Source organism: Vicugna pacos, chromosome 32 (assembly GCF_048564905.1).
Source record: "Vicugna pacos chromosome 32, VicPac4, whole genome shotgun sequence".
Lineage (NCBI taxonomy): Eukaryota > Metazoa > Chordata > Mammalia > Artiodactyla > Camelidae > Vicugna > Vicugna pacos.
In genome coordinates this window covers 9,819,313-9,833,837 of record NC_133018.1, presented here as the reverse complement: position 1 = coordinate 9,833,837, position 14,525 = coordinate 9,819,313, and the positions used below count along the sequence as shown (strand labels likewise).

The 14,525-nt window shown below is 57.3% G+C and overlaps 1 protein-coding gene and 1 long non-coding RNA gene across 4 annotated transcripts; one reads left to right on the top strand and one right to left on the bottom strand.

Moving 5' to 3' along the window:
* Positions 1-2,160: 2,160 nt before the first annotated feature.
* Positions 2,161-8,438, top strand: TMEM119 (transmembrane protein 119). Its single transcript, XM_015239642.3, has 2 exons — positions 2,161-2,256; positions 6,375-8,438. The coding sequence occupies exon 2, from the start codon at positions 6,386-6,388 to the stop codon at positions 7,226-7,228; it is 843 nt and encodes a 280-aa protein (XP_015095128.2). The 5' UTR covers positions 2,161-2,256; positions 6,375-6,385; the 3' UTR covers positions 7,229-8,438.
* Positions 8,403-13,481, bottom strand: LOC140690872 (uncharacterized). Of its 3 annotated transcripts, none has more exons than XR_012066208.1 (5): positions 13,145-13,481; positions 10,668-10,858; positions 9,261-9,401; positions 8,844-8,974; positions 8,403-8,551 (listed from the first exon to the last, which is right to left on the bottom strand). It is a non-coding gene; the product is annotated as an uncharacterized lncRNA (long non-coding RNA). The 3 variants fall into 3 exon arrangements; XR_012066210.1 differs by having other exon boundaries at positions 9,261-9,348; XR_012066209.1 differs by having other exon boundaries at positions 10,668-10,803.
* Between the last annotated feature and the right edge of the window lie 1,044 nt (positions 13,482-14,525).

Sequence of the window (14,525 nt, the reverse complement as noted above, 5' to 3'; positions counted from 1 at the left end):
GTTTGGTTTGGTTTTGTTTTGTTAATGGAGGTACTGGGCATTGAACCATGCCAAGCACCTGCTCTACCACTGAGCTATGCCCCTCCCACCCCACCCCTGTGTGTTGTTTTAAGCCACTAAGTTTTCAGTACTTTGTTACAGCAGCAGGCGGAAACTCATACCTCAGCATCTGGCCACTGCTTTTGTATTGACCAGCACGGTCACCTGCCCTGGCTCCGCTGATTCTCCCCAGCAGCCTGATGAACAGAAGAAATTCTGTCCTTGTTTTACAGGTGATGAAGCAGAGGCTCCATTGGGGGCAGGACCTGGTGAAGGTGGGATTTGAACCCAGGTCTGTCTGCCTCTAGGTCTGGGGCTCCTTGTGGGGGTTGCTCTGGCCCCAAAGGAGGAACACAGAACAGGACCCCAACTTAGGCTGGGACCTCTGGGCCACCGTGCTGGGAGCAGGCCCTGTTCAGGTTGGCTGAGCCCCTGTTCCTTGATTCCCCAAAGCCTTCAGACTGTTGGGGCAGGGGTTTCTGCCCCAGCGGCGGGCTCTGGGGCAGGTCTGGCCGCTCTTGCCGCCTGCTGTCTGGTCTGAGGCAGGGTAGGTGGGGCTGGGACACCCCCTGGCCATCCTGAAGTGGGCTGCTACAATATGTCTGTGAGGGGCAACTTGCACCTGGGGGCATGTGTGCGCATAAGTGTGTGTGTGTCCATTGGTGGACGGTCCCCTGTTCCCTTAGGATGCAAGGTTTGGGGTGATCTCAAGAGAAGAGGGGAAATCCTCTGGTTTTATTTTCCAAGCTGCCCCCTCTTTTGGGAGGTGAGTAGGGGCTGCTGGGACCATCGAAGGGAACAGCGACAACCTAAGGCCCTGGTCCCTAAAGGTGGGGTATGGTCTGGTCCTTTGTGCACTCCCCCTGCTCTGAACCTTCACTGGCTCCCTATGGCCTTCTGGATGAATGCCCTTCTGAGACTTTAGCCCGGCTCCCATGACCTCTCCCATCTTCATTATCTGCTCCTCCTTCTTGTCCATTTTGTGCTCCAGCCCAGTTTAATTATAGCCCCTTGTCCATGTGTGGCATTCCCAGCTACCCTGCCTTTACTAAGCACGCTGGTCCTTCCTCTGGGATGCCTTTCCTGGATCTCCTCATGTTAGGACTGTGCTCATTCACAGCCACGTCCTCTAGCGTGACTTCCCTGCCTCTTTCTCTCAGTGGACCCCTCTCCATCCTGGGGGTCCCCCCAGCCCTTGGCCTGGCCTCTCTCCTGCCACAGATCTGTTTCTGTTTTGTAAAAAGGTAATTTACACATGTGTAAATTACTTCTCCTTGGAAGTGGGCTTTGTCTGATTCACTTCTGCAACCAGCCTTGTGTAGTGCCTGGGGCACTAGAGGTGTTCATTAAGCATGTGATGAATGAATGAATGAATGAATGCAAAGGGCTACTGACCCATGGGATTCCGCAGGTCATCCAGAGCCCGGTTCTCAGTCCCCTGATTGAACCTCTTGAATTCACCCTGCCTCACTTTCCCCATCTGTGAAATGGGGCCACAACTCCTGCTCTGGCCTTTCCATCTGGGGGTCTTGCAAGGCCACAGAGCTCAGCACGTCAGAGCCAGAGGGAACTCAGAAAGCTTCCCACCCACCCCTGCCATTGGGGAATCTGAGGCCTGGAGAAGGGAAGGGCCTGACTAGGGCCAGAAAGCAGACACCAGAACTCACTCTCTGCCTTAGGCCTGACCCTCCATGAGATCCCTGAAACACAGCCCGGCTCCCACTCTGCGCCCTGAGCCTAGGAAAACCTGAGTCACAGCTGGAGCTGAGCGCAGGGAATTTTCCTCTTCACTTCCAAGGGTCTCGGAACCTCCCCGACCTCGTCCCTTTTGGAAGGAGGGGGCAGGACCCCAGCTCACAGGGCCTGGGTTTGTGGCAGGACAGCCCTGTCAATGTGCCTGCCGGCCTCAGCCTGCCCCGGGGACCTGCGGTCAGTGGGGAAATGCCCCACTGAGTGTACCCCGCGGCGTGGAGGGGGCGCCTGCAGGGCGTGAGTGAGGGGGGATTGTGTGTGGCCGAGCGAGGCCCCGCCCCTCCCCCTGTCCCCACCCCAAACCCACTTAATGAAATCAAGCTGGCCCCGCGGAGCTGGGAGGGAAGAAGGAGGCGGGCGGGCGGAGGAGGCGGGAGGGCGGCAGCCCAGAGCCGCAGCCACCGGGCACTGCCACAGACCCTCTCGGCTCCACCTGGCGGGAGCACCCTGTGTGCGGAGGGACTGGTAAGTCTTGGGAGACCCTGCTCTCTCCGGGGAGCTAGGGGGGAGTCTTGGAATTTAGAGGGCCAGTGTGAGCGCTTTGGGGAACTTCTCTAAGTATGTGCGGGCACCGAGTGTGTATTGGATGCTGTGTTCGAATGTGATCTGTGCTAAGGTGGCGGGTGGCGGGACGTGTGTGTGCCTGGGACGCAACCTGAGTGTGGAGCTGGATTGGCCGGAGTGTGGTGTGTGTGCGTGTGGTTGTGTGTGTGTGGTAGAGGCCTTGATGTCGGGGATGTGTTGTTCCTGGAAGATGGGTGCTGGGGTGGATGGTCCCAGGGTCCTCGGGAGGGTGGTGTGGCTGGGGGTGGTCTGGTCTGTGGGGGTCCACGGAGTGTCAGGGGGTGCGATGTGCTCACGTTATCACACAACCAGCTCGTTGTGTATCTGTGTGTTCTCTGTGCCCGAGGGCCTCGTAGCCCTCTGGGGTACCGGTTTGTTGTGTGTCTGGGTATTTTGTGCCTGTGTTTTGTGTCCCTTCTGCTGTTGCCCTCTGTGTGTGTGTGGATTTTGAGCCTTCAGGACCCCCGTCCCTCCCCAGGCCTCCCCTCCGAGGGGCCCAGGTCCCTGTCCTCCGGTGCCCCGGAGCAGGGGTGCAGTGCTTCAGCCAGAACCCCTCCCCCAAAGGCCACTAATTGAAGCCAGGTTTTTGTGGGCCTCCCCTCCCCCTCTGGCCACCAGTCTCTGGGTGGGGGTGGGGCAGCTGCTCGGGCCCCTCAGCCTCAGGTCTTGGGGCGCCTTGGCCCTAGGGATGGAGCTGCACGTTCCTGACCCCAAGCGGAGCCCTCACATTTTAAAACAATAAACCCTGAGTGAGACTGGCTCCAAAAAGAGGTCCTGCTCCAAGCTGGGCGCCCTGGCCTGTCACGTGATGCCGCTGACTGACATCTACAATGTACCGGCCCCGCTATTTCTTGATCTAACATTAGTCCAGGGAGGGCCTTATCCCCATTGTACAGATGTGGAAACCGAGGCTCCGAGAAGTGACATGCCCGGCCTCAGGACACACAGCTGGGAAGTGACCTCCCCCGGGGTATTCTGAGCCGCCTGTCGGGTCAGCCTCTGCCCTGACTGGCTGTGTGTCACTAGGCAGGGCTTTCCCAGTCTTGGGCCTGGGTTTCCTCTTGGGTAAAAATGAGAGGAGTTGGCCTCACCCCACCTCCTAATGGGCTGTGAGTTTCTGAGTCCTGGCAAAAATGAGGACCCAGGGAGGAGGTGGGGGCAGCTGAAGGGTAGAATAATCATTTCAGAGGTGCTCTGGCCAGGGTGACCATTCTACAGATGGGAAACTGAGGCCCAGAGAAGTCGGGGGGCTCGTCAAGCAGGGCCACATAGCCATCTCCTGGCCGGCTGCTCACACGATGCCGCACCTTTCCCGAGGAGACCCAAGAGGTTTTGGGGGGTGAGGGGGACTCTAAGAGTTAAGGGTCTCAACTTTAAGAGCCAGAGGTGGTTTGTGGGGCCTCTTTACTTATCCCATGCCCCTGACCCCAAGTCCCCAAAGGAAAGGAGCCCTTTTTTCTGTCCAACTCACTGTACCGCGTGCATGCGTGCGTGTGTGCGTGCGTGTGTGCGTGTGTGTGTGTGTGTGTCTGGTCCTGGATCTCTCATTGGCCAGAACTCAGGAGATTTCACTCAACAAGGTAAAAAAAAGTTGGTCTTTCCTGGAGAATGAGGGGAGACCGGGAGCCAATTTACACATCAGGCAAGGATAATCATTATTTGTTGACTTGGGGTGGGCACACGTTGGCTGGACCTGGATGTGTGCCGGGGTAGCAATTCCGCCTCTCCTGAAATTCACCTTCCCTGGGGGAGGGCTGCGCCAGGCACTTGGTCCCATCCGGCCCTGACAGCGCACCTCCCCACCCCAACCCCAGTTTACAGATGGGGACAGTGAGGCCCAGAGAGGTCTGGCAGCAGAGCCAGACCCAGATGGAGCCAGGATGTTAATCCTGGCCTTACCGAGCCCATCATTTGGCTGCCTGCAGAGCCTCAGTGCAGAAACTTCACAGCCGTTCCCCCCAGGGAAGGCCCTGGGGACACTACTGTCAGAGGTGTCTGTGGTGAGAAGTTTTAGCCTCCACTGTGAAGGCTCCCTCCCAGGCTTGACTGGAGGCAGAAGGCAGGGAGGTGGTTGGCGAGAGACAGACAAAAGCCCCAAACATCAAAGCTGTCTCCAGAACCGTTGCTAATAAGTCCCAGAGAGGAGAGGGCCCAGGAAGTCTCCTGAAGTTCGGGGAACATCTCAAATCCTGGTTCCAGCTGACAAGTGGGGTTCCAGCCAGAGGGGTGCGAGCCCGCTCCTGGGCCAGCCCCGGGCACATGAGAGTGTGAGGGGTGTGTGTGAGTGAGTGTGTGGACTCTCCGAGTCCTGAAGAAGAAGGGTCAAATCCCAGCTCTGACACCATCTGTGTGTCCTTGGGCAGGTCACTGTCTGTCTCTGAACCTGTTTCCTCATCTAAAAAAACGGAGACAGTGCTGGCGTCCCGGGCTTCTCTGGGCTTGCCGCCACGAGAGGGGCTCAGATGAGTGACTGGTGATGGAAGTACACGGTGACCGGCTCATTTAAAATGAACCCCTGGGTGGCGTTGCCTCGGTTAATGTCCTTGGACTTACATGTTTTTTGCCATCTGAGCCAGTTTGTCCAAATTCATGTCAGTGCAATTGATTTCAATTAATGACACTTTACGGGAGGCCCCAGGTCACTTGGAACAAGCCACTCAGTGGTCCCTCATCATCCCTACCTCATCTGAATCCTTGTGTCACTATGAGGTTGGTACTGTCACCTGTTTTACAGAGCAGGCTCTGAGGTCTGGGAAATTAAGGGGACCTGCAGTCAAGGTGTTGGGCCTCCTCCTCCAGCCCAAGGACTCGCTGTGTGGCCTGGAGCCTGCCCCTTGCCTTCTCTGGGCCTCTGTCACCCCATCTCCATCCCCTGAGCGCAAGCACCTCAGACAGGGGACTTGCAGGCTTTTCAGTCTTGGAACTTCCAGGCCCACCCAGCGTCAGGGTCCTGGGCCCTCTGCTGGGCCGGGATGGGGCTCTCACGGGGCAGCCTGAGGGGCGCAGGGAGGGGTCCCTGGATTTGTCTGAGAGCCCAGGCCGACTCACACAGGCTGGGAGAATCAGTGTTTTAGAAGCCAGGCTCCTCCGTGAAGCTGAGCCATAAGGAATTTATTAGTCAGCCGGGCCGCCTGGGCCAGAGAGGGGCTGGGGGTTCATGTGGGGAGCAGCCTTCCAACAGAGGGAGGGAGGCGCGGGGTGCATCTGGATGCCATCCTGTGGTGGCCACGGGACTCAGTCTCCAGCTTTGTTTCAGGTACGAGGGTTCCCCCGGGGCCTCCAGGCCCTGCTTTGAGCCTTGAGGTGGGGGTTCGCTGTGGGTTCGGGGCCTATGCTCACACAGGCCTCTGCTGAGCTCAGAGAATGTGGACGCTTTGTAACCAATGAATCTTCTGAGGATGGGAATGGGACCACAGGAGGGCAGGGGGCTGCTGGGGAGGGCCCCCCAGAGGAGGGGGGCCAGCTCTCTCAGCTACTCACTCAGATCCTCACTGAGCCCTCCCAGCATCTCTCCCTTGGTGCCTGCATCCAAACCCCAGGCAGCTCTTCCTTAGCAAGGCACTTAACCCCTCTGAGCCTCAGTTTCCTCACCTGGAAAATGGGGAGAATGTACTACCTCCCTGAACAGGCGGATCTCAGGATTCAGTGAGAAAGTCCATGTGAGAAACTGAAAAGAGTACCTGGCACATGGCAAGCAATGAAAGGGTAAGTTATTGGTATTCATTCAGCCAAGTCCGTCAAGATACATTTATTGAGTGCTTGCTGTATACCAGATACGATGCAAAACCCTGAGGGTGCCAAGATAAATAAGATTCAGTCCCTGCCCTCCAGAAGCTCAGAGTGAAGTGTGTGTGGGGGGCGGGTATGAACCCCAAGTACAAACATTCGATGGGGAGGCTCCGGCCCGGGGAAAGGAGGTGAGTTGCTAGAGAATGTTCTGTGTTCCCTGTGCCTCCTTGGGGCCCCCTGAGACCCTGGGCTCCGGCCCTGATGTCCCTCCTGCCTCGCTTCCCCCACAGCTCCTGGCAACATGGTTTCCGCGGTGGCCCCCGGCCTGGCCATGTCTCTGCTGCTGCTCCTGCGGGCCCTGCCCACTGCGCCCAACTCCGTGTCCCTGCAGGCTGCCTTCCTGGAGGACACAGGGGGCAGCGGGGAGGCTGAGGGCTCATCGGCTTCCTCCCCCAGTCTCCCGCCGCCCCGGACCCCGGCCCTCAGCCCCACGTCAGTGGGGCCCACGCCCCCGGAGGGCCCCAAGCCCCCCACCAACTTCCTGGACGGCATCGTGGACTTCTTCCGCCAGTACGTGATGCTCATCACCGTGGTGGGGTCCCTGGCGTTCCTGCTGATGTTCATCGTCTGCGCTGCTGTCATCACCCGCCAGAAGCACAAGGCCTCCGCCTACTACCCCTCATCTTTCCCCAAGAAGAAGTACGTGGACCAGAGTGACCGGGCCGGGGGCCCCCGGGCCTTCAGCGAGGTCCCTGACAGGGCTTCCGACGGCCGGCCGGAGGAGGCCCGGGACTCCTCCCAGCAGCTCCAGGCTGACATCCTTGCCGCCACCCAGAACCTCAAGTCTCCGGCCAGGGCTGCCCTGGGCAGTGGAGACGGAGCCAGGGTGATGGAGGGCAAGTCAGAGGAAGAGGAGCCAGGCAGCCAGGAGGAGGACCAGGAAGCCCAGGGATGCGGGGTCCCGGCAGAGAAACCAGAGGTGCCCCCGCCGGAGGAGGCCTGCCCAGAGGAGGCGGACGGGGCCCTGGCGGCTGGTGAAAGTCAGGGGCCAGAAGCAGCTTCCTCATTAGCCCAGGAAGCTGGGGGCCCAGCTGGTCCCCCCGAAAGCCCCTGTGCTTGTGGCAGCGTCTCCCCCAGCATCTAACAGGCCTCTCAGGCTGCCGGCCCTGACTGTCGGACCCCTGGAGCTCACCTCCTTGGGCACAGAAAGACCCTTGGTCCTTCCTGCTCTCTGTCACCCCCTCCTTGGCCACTCCCCACTGCAAATCCCAGCGTGTCTGATCCTACGACAGTGGGCAGAGCTGCTGGTCTCTGTCCCATCTCAGGAATCTCACCAACTTCCAGAACGTTTTTCCCTGCAGCCCCCGAGGGGCTCCATCCCAAAGCCCAGCTCCTCTGGGGAGACGGGGCTGGGGACGTGTCCCCGTCACAGCCATGTCCATTGGGAAACATGTCTCAGGTCCCTTGTGACAGTGCAAACATCGCTGCTTGCCATCGAGGTAGGAAAAGAAATACTAGTGTTGGAAGAGACTGAGCTGGAGATGTGGAAAGGCCTGGGGTTGGAGCAGTTCGAGGCACCGTTGAAGGTCGGTCAGGAGGGCGGCCCCTGCACGCGTCATGACAGGTCCCTATATGGGCATTTCCCAAACTGGGTTCCCCAGAAGAAAGCTTGTGAGGTCCAGTGAGCAGAGGAGGTGCTGCTTCTCTGCTCTGGGCGCCCCCCCCCAACTCCTTGCAGCGCCCCGGGGCTCTGACAAGCCCTGCAGTAAAGGCGCCCGTGGACTCTGTTTTCGCTTAGTCTTTTCCAAACTGCTTTTGTCCATGGGGTGCTTTTTTTTTCTTTCTTTTTAACAGCTACAGAAGTTACTGCTCTAAATGTTCCCGAAGGCACCCCCTCCTCAGTTTCTGGTTGGTCCAGGGTTAGGGGGGTGGGGGGTGGGGGTTCAGCGCTCCCAGGAGCCGCCTCTCATCCTGTTACTGCTGCGGGGGTGGGGCAAATGAATTGAATCTTTCTTGCCAGGGCCCCAAAGCAGCTTAGAAGCCGGGAGGGGGGCTGTGTGTGAGAGGGGACCCTACTCTGGGGGAGTCTGAGGGGGTGCGAGAGGGTTTCTGACACCCAGCCCAGAGCAGGGGGGCCCTGGCCCTTCACACACACACAGATGCCTGGTAGCCTGTGCCCACAGTCTTCTTTAGTCTTCGACAAGGGAGCCGGAGCTCCGTCCTGATTTGGGGAGGCTCTGCGGCGGCAGGGAGGGTCCTCCTCCCCATCCCTCCATCTGGGCCCCCCCAGCCTCTGCACAACTCTCCAGGTGCTGAAATGTAACAAACCAGCCCAATAAACCTTTATTCTGGCCCGGGTGTCATTGATTTTCTGAGGTTTGGGGGATGAGGCTGTTGGGAGATGGGGACATTTTCTCTGGGCTCTTCCATGGGGGGCAGATTTCCGGGGGGACACATCAGCCAGACCCTAGGGATTGAATGGCAGTTGGTGTGGGAAAGGTAGGAGGAAGGGGTGGGTGTCCCATGGGTACAAGGGTGGGAGCTTGGGCGCCACCAGCCCTGGGCTCGTGGCCACACCGAGCCAGCTCCACGCGTGGTGGGTGCTGCTACTTACTGTGGCCACAGGAGAGCCCCCCACCTCTTCGTTTCCCCGAGGAAGCATGCACCGTGGAGGGGCTCCAGGCTGGGATTTCAGGGTCCCCTCCCCCTGCAGAGTGGCGGAGGACTGGCATGGGTCTCAGGGACAACACCACACTCACCACACCCTTGGCTGATGGTGCCCGGGGTCGGAGGCAGTCCTAGCCTTTGTTTGCTCACCCACCAGGCTCCTCCTTGCCTCTGATGGCGAGTTCCGGCGGCCTCTGCTCCCCCTCCGTCCGGGAGCTGCCAGCTGGAATCCAGATGTGGCTGGGCTGGGAGCACGTGCTGGATCTCCGGGGTGATGGGGGCAGGGAGGCCACCCCCCCCCCGCGGCAGCCAGTCTCCTCCGCTGACCCCACCTCCATTCGGAGAGGGCCAGGGTTTGGGTTTCATAACACACAATGGCCTCTGTCTTGCTCAGTGGGGAAAAGCCCTCCCTTGCTCAGCCCAGACAGGCTCCCGCCCAAGAATATAGGGAGAATCGAACACAAACACTGAATACCCAGATGCTTTGGGACTGGGACCAAGTCACTCACCCTCTCCGGATGTGACAGACTCTCTCCTTGTTTCCCCGAGCTCCTGCGAGGTCCTAGGCGCTGGGGTGTGCCTGGGACGTACATTAAGCTGCCCCATGACAGGCAAAAACCAGGTAAGACGGAGACAGACATTGGAGATCCCTGAGGAGCAGGCAGGGTGAGGTTCCCAATCGGCAACAGCCTGGTCAGTGGTGCCCCATTAGCGCCCAACTGGGCCCTCCAGAGGACGGGGAGTGTGTGCCTCAGCCATAGCCTGTGTCCCCAGGGACCAGTGTGGGGGATTAAGGAGGTGGTCTGAGCCCCAGGTCGGGAGTCAAACTCTCCCTTGCCTCTGAGCTTTTACAGCTACTGTTCCCTCTGCCTGTGACGCTCTTCCACCCCCCTCCTTGCCTTGCTAACTCTCTCTCATCTTTTAGTTTGTGGCTTAGATGTCCCCTCCTCCTCGGAGTCTTCCCAGGTGGGCACCGTTATTATTCCCAAGTCACAGAAGGGGAAACTGAGGTCCAGAGAGGTGAAGTCTGGGGCCCAGGTCACACAGCCAGGATTCCATCCCTGCCATCTGATTCCAGAGTCTTTTGAGTTCTCCACTGGGCGCTACTGCTTTTTTGATGAATGAATGAGTGATTGAATGAAGGTAACCCTTGGGGGAGGGGACAGCAGGGCTCCACTACCGCTAAGGCTTAGGGTCCCCCCAGTTTGCTCCCATGTCTGCAATGGAGTTACGCGGGAGGGCCCGTTTATGGGCACACATCTGGCTGGCACCAGCAGGCAGCGAGCCCTGGAGGGAGACCACGGTGGAGGCATGCGTGGCTGGGGCCAAGCAAGGGGGAGAACAGGGCTTAAGGGTGGGGTGAGGGGTTCCAGTGTTCCCAGGGATCTGGGAGTCTGCCAGGGCATGAACAGGCCCCCACTGTCCCAGGGCCTGTAAAAGCATACAGCTGTCCCCAGCCTGGGAGTCTGTCCCATGGCCAGGTCTGCTGCTGTTGTAGATGAGGAGGGGGAGGACGAGGAAACCCAGCCCAAGACAGGAACCTCAGCTCACGGCAGTGTCGTGTGGGGGATGGGGGTACCGAAGAGCCCCCTTTCCCGTGCCCTGCCCTGCTCCGATCACTTGACAGGCTGGGTGGACTCTGGCTGGGGTCACATCCAGGGCAAGAGCAGGAGGGGCTGAGCTCACAGCTCCCCCGCCGCTCTGTGCTGGGCACATCATCGTTAACCCTCCCATGATGCTCAGAGTGGTTTGGGCTCTGGGGCGAGACCACCTGGGTCAATGCCAGCTCTACCCTTTCCTGGCTGTGTGGCCTCGGGTGAATCGCCTCACCTCTCTGGGCTTTTTTTTCCCTGTGTGGAAAGAGAAGACGATCCTACCCCACCTAGCAGGGCTCTCCGCCTGCACAGCGGGATTACCTGGGAGCCTTTAAAAATCCTGACTCCTTTGCCAATGAAATCAGAGTGTCCGAGGGTGTGGCTGGGCACTTGTCACTGCCAAGATGCAAAGTCCACGAGGAGAGGGTCCTGGGGGATGCTTGGCACAGAGCAGGTGCTGGGTGTGCATGTGCACACATGTAAGGCTGAAGGAAGGCGTCTGTACTGCACATCTATGACCACATTCAACCCTCACCACACTCTCCACAGAGAGAGGCGGAATATCATTACCCCATTTTACAGATGAGAAAACTGAGGCTCAGAAAGGTGTAGTGACTTGCCTGAGTCACACAGCTGGTCATAGCTGGGATTTGAACCCAGGACCGTCTGTCTCCTCAGCCTGGACTCTTCAGTGCTGAGCCTCCCACCTCATCTTAGAACTTTGTGGCCCGAAGGTAGAGCCCTTCCACTGATGGCGGGGTGGGGGGATGTGCATTTTGTGTCCACTGCATTTCATCTCAGGTCCCCCTTCCTTGTTCTGACCCCACTCTGCCTCCCGGGGTGATGACAGGGACTGCTCAGAGCTGTTTTGTTCTCATTCATAGACACCTGGAATCATCCAGTCTGTCCCGGGTGGAATTAATGAACCCTCTGGGTTCCAAAGTGGCCCAGGAGCAAGTAGCAGGGTCCTAGACACTCCGTGTTCGGACCAGAACAGTTTAATGAGCACCTACTATTTGTTGCCAGGTTTTCGGGAGAAACTGTTAGCAAAACAGATCTGAGGCTATAGTCTAGCGGAGGAGATGCAACTTAAAGAAACATCCAGCTGCAACCACAGGAATCACCATCATTTGTAAATACACTATTATGCATGTGCCTGGCACTTTGTATTATTTTTTTCAGCTTTGCCGAAGTTATAATCGACACACAATAAGATGCACATATTTAAAGTGTACAATTTGGTAATTTTGGCATATGTGTATAAAGCCATCACCACAATTAAGATAGAGGACCTACCCATCACCCCTCTGTAATCGTTCCTTTCTGTCTCTCTCCATCCCCCGCTCCCAACCCCCAGGCAACCATTGATCTGCCTTCTGTCACTAGGAATCACTTTTATTTTCTGGACTTTTATATAAATGGAACCCTACAGTGTGTACTCTTTTTCGGTCTGGCTTCTTTCACTCAGCATAAATATTATGAGATTTATTCCTGTTATTAAATCTATCAATACTTCACTCCTTTGTACTGCTGAGTAGTATTCCCTGGTAGGGGTAGATGACAATTTTTTTTATCTGTTCACTGACTGGCTTTTGGGTGTTTGGATGGTTGCCAGGGTTTGGCTATTACATGTAAAGTGGATATGAACTACTGATGTTATCTGATCTCTCCCTCACAACCTTCTTAATGAGATGGTTGTGATTTCACCCCATTTGACAGATGAGAAGAATGGAGGCCCAGAGAGGTCAAGTAACTAGTCCAAGGTCACACAGCCAATAGTTGGATCATAGAATCTGAAATAGTGGGAATGTTTGAGCTAAGTGGCTTTAGGGAACCTCTGAAGTTCAGAGAGTCTCTGACAATCCCCATGTTTGATACTTGAACATCTGAAGACCAGACAGGGGCTGGACTCATTCAGAGCTAGGTGAGAATCCGGGTCTCTGGTGGGCAGTCTTGCGCCGAGTCCAGCTCTGCTCTGCTCTGCTCTGTCCTGGTTCTTCCCCTGGTCTGGGGGGAGGGTCTGTCTGGAGTGGGACAGGGATTTGCCATTTTTTTTCAGAAGGTTTTAATTTCAGGATTCCTCTGGCTGCTCAGAAATAGCAGGAAGGATTTGGTGCTGGCTCCAGGGCCGAAGAGGTTCCCCTGCAGCTGCTCCCCGTCCCCAGGCGGGGGTAGGTTTTATGGCGGCAGCTGCAAAGTATAAAATAGCCTGGCTCGTAAACCCGCTCTTTTCAGGGTCCCTGATGCCAGAGGCCTCTGTGATGCTCAGTACTGCATCCCACCATCCGCTGGGGCCCTGCAGGGGTACCTGAGGGTACCCTGGAAGGCCAGAGGGTCTGGGTCTGGGGTGAATACCTGTGGCCTCTCCCTTAGGGTTTGGAGAGCTGGAGGGTGTGGAGAGGGGAGAATGGGACTGGGGATGCACAGGAGTCAATGACTGGGGACAGTTAGGGAGGGGGGATGTAGTGGACATGGAAATAAGGAGCCAGGAGATCCAATGAGGCCCTTCCTAGCTGTGTGACTTGGGCATGTCAGCTTCCTTTGTTGAACTTCGGGCTCCTTACTTGTAAAGCTGCGACCACAGTCCTTGCCCTGTCTCCAGAGTGCTGCGAGGTTAATAGATGTGAATGCATTTTAATAGTGTGTAGGGCCAGATAGCGTGATGGCTAGGGGTTCAGATGATCTGGGTTGGAATCTCAACTCTGCTACCTCCCAGCTGTGTGACCTTGGGCAAATCACTTAACCTCTCTGGGCCTGAGTTTCCTTGTCTGGGAAATGGGGATAATGATGGTACCTACCTTGAGGGTTGGTGGGAGTTGAGTTCATTCACTTTAAGTGCTTAGAACAGGCCCCCCACCTGCTGCCCCTGGGTGCTCAATAAATGTGAGCTTTTGCTTGCTGTAAACTGTGAAGTGTTGGGCCCCACAAAGAGAAAAGAGGGAAACTTCTGTCTCTAAATGTTTGGCTGTTGTGTGAGGCCCTTCTTCTTTCCAGTTCTAGGTTTAGAAGCCTCAGAATCATCAGATCAGTGATTCTTATTGGAACTTCAGAGTGTAAACATCTATTTGTGGGGGGTAGGGCAGAGGGTTCTAGAAGTACTGGTGAAACCAGAGTAGGGCTAGCAGCCAGGGAAGTCCCGTGAACTCCCGGGATGGGTGACAGATGAGGCCAGAGACAGTCTGCTGTGGCCCTTTGGGTGGTGAAAGTCACCCCCACCCCGTGCGCCCCTCTGCAGGGGTTTGGCGCCCAGTGCGGGCCAGGGGTCACGCCACAGCTGTTCCTCGTCTCCCTCTGGGGTGTGGTGATCCCGGCCAGCGCTTGGACTTTGTCTAGAGAGCATGGCCAGAGATGTGACCGGCAACACAGGCTGGGAGCCCAGGGACTGGGGCAGGTGCTGGGGCTGTTTCTGGGGGGTTGGGAAGGTGAGGAGGACCCAGTGGGATTAACTGCCGGGTGACCTGGAACATCTCCTGCCCCCTCTCTGCTGTGTTCCCATGAATAAAAGAAACCAAATGCTGAGGCTGGCCAGAAGCATCACCGTGGGGAATGGGGCAGAAGGGGTCTGCATCTTGGAAGACTAGGGCTCAAATCCCAGCACCAGAATCCCACTGTGTGACCTTGGAGCTTCTGTCCCCTCTCTGAGCCTCAGTGCTTCACCTGTGAAATCACAGGTCCTGCCCTGCTGTGAGGCTCCGATGAGAAAATGCTCCTTGAGCACGTGGCCCACATGGGAAACCCCCTGAGCTCCCAAATCTCCCACCTCCGCCCTTCCTCCAGGTTTAATCCCACCAGGAGGGTCTGTTTCTATCACTTCTTCAGTCCCCTCTATGTGGCAAGCCTGGCACAAGCACTTTCTAGACATTGCGTCCTTACAAAGTCAAGGAGGCACGGATGTCAGCCGCCTTCTACAGAGGGAGCCCTGGAAGCTCAGAGAGGTAAAGTGACTTGCCCAAGGTCACACAGCCAGAAAGAGCCTAGGCTGGGCTTGGAGTCTCCTGGGCTTGTTGGATCTCACAGCCAGAGCTCTAACTGCAGTGCCACGCTGCCTGCAAGCCTATTCATGAAAGAAAGAATGAATGAATGAATGAATGCAGGATAACAGGGTTGGGGGAGGGGGTCCGAGGCCAATGTGTCCAAACTCCCACGTGGTCCCACAGCTCAGTGGGCGGCAGGGGCATC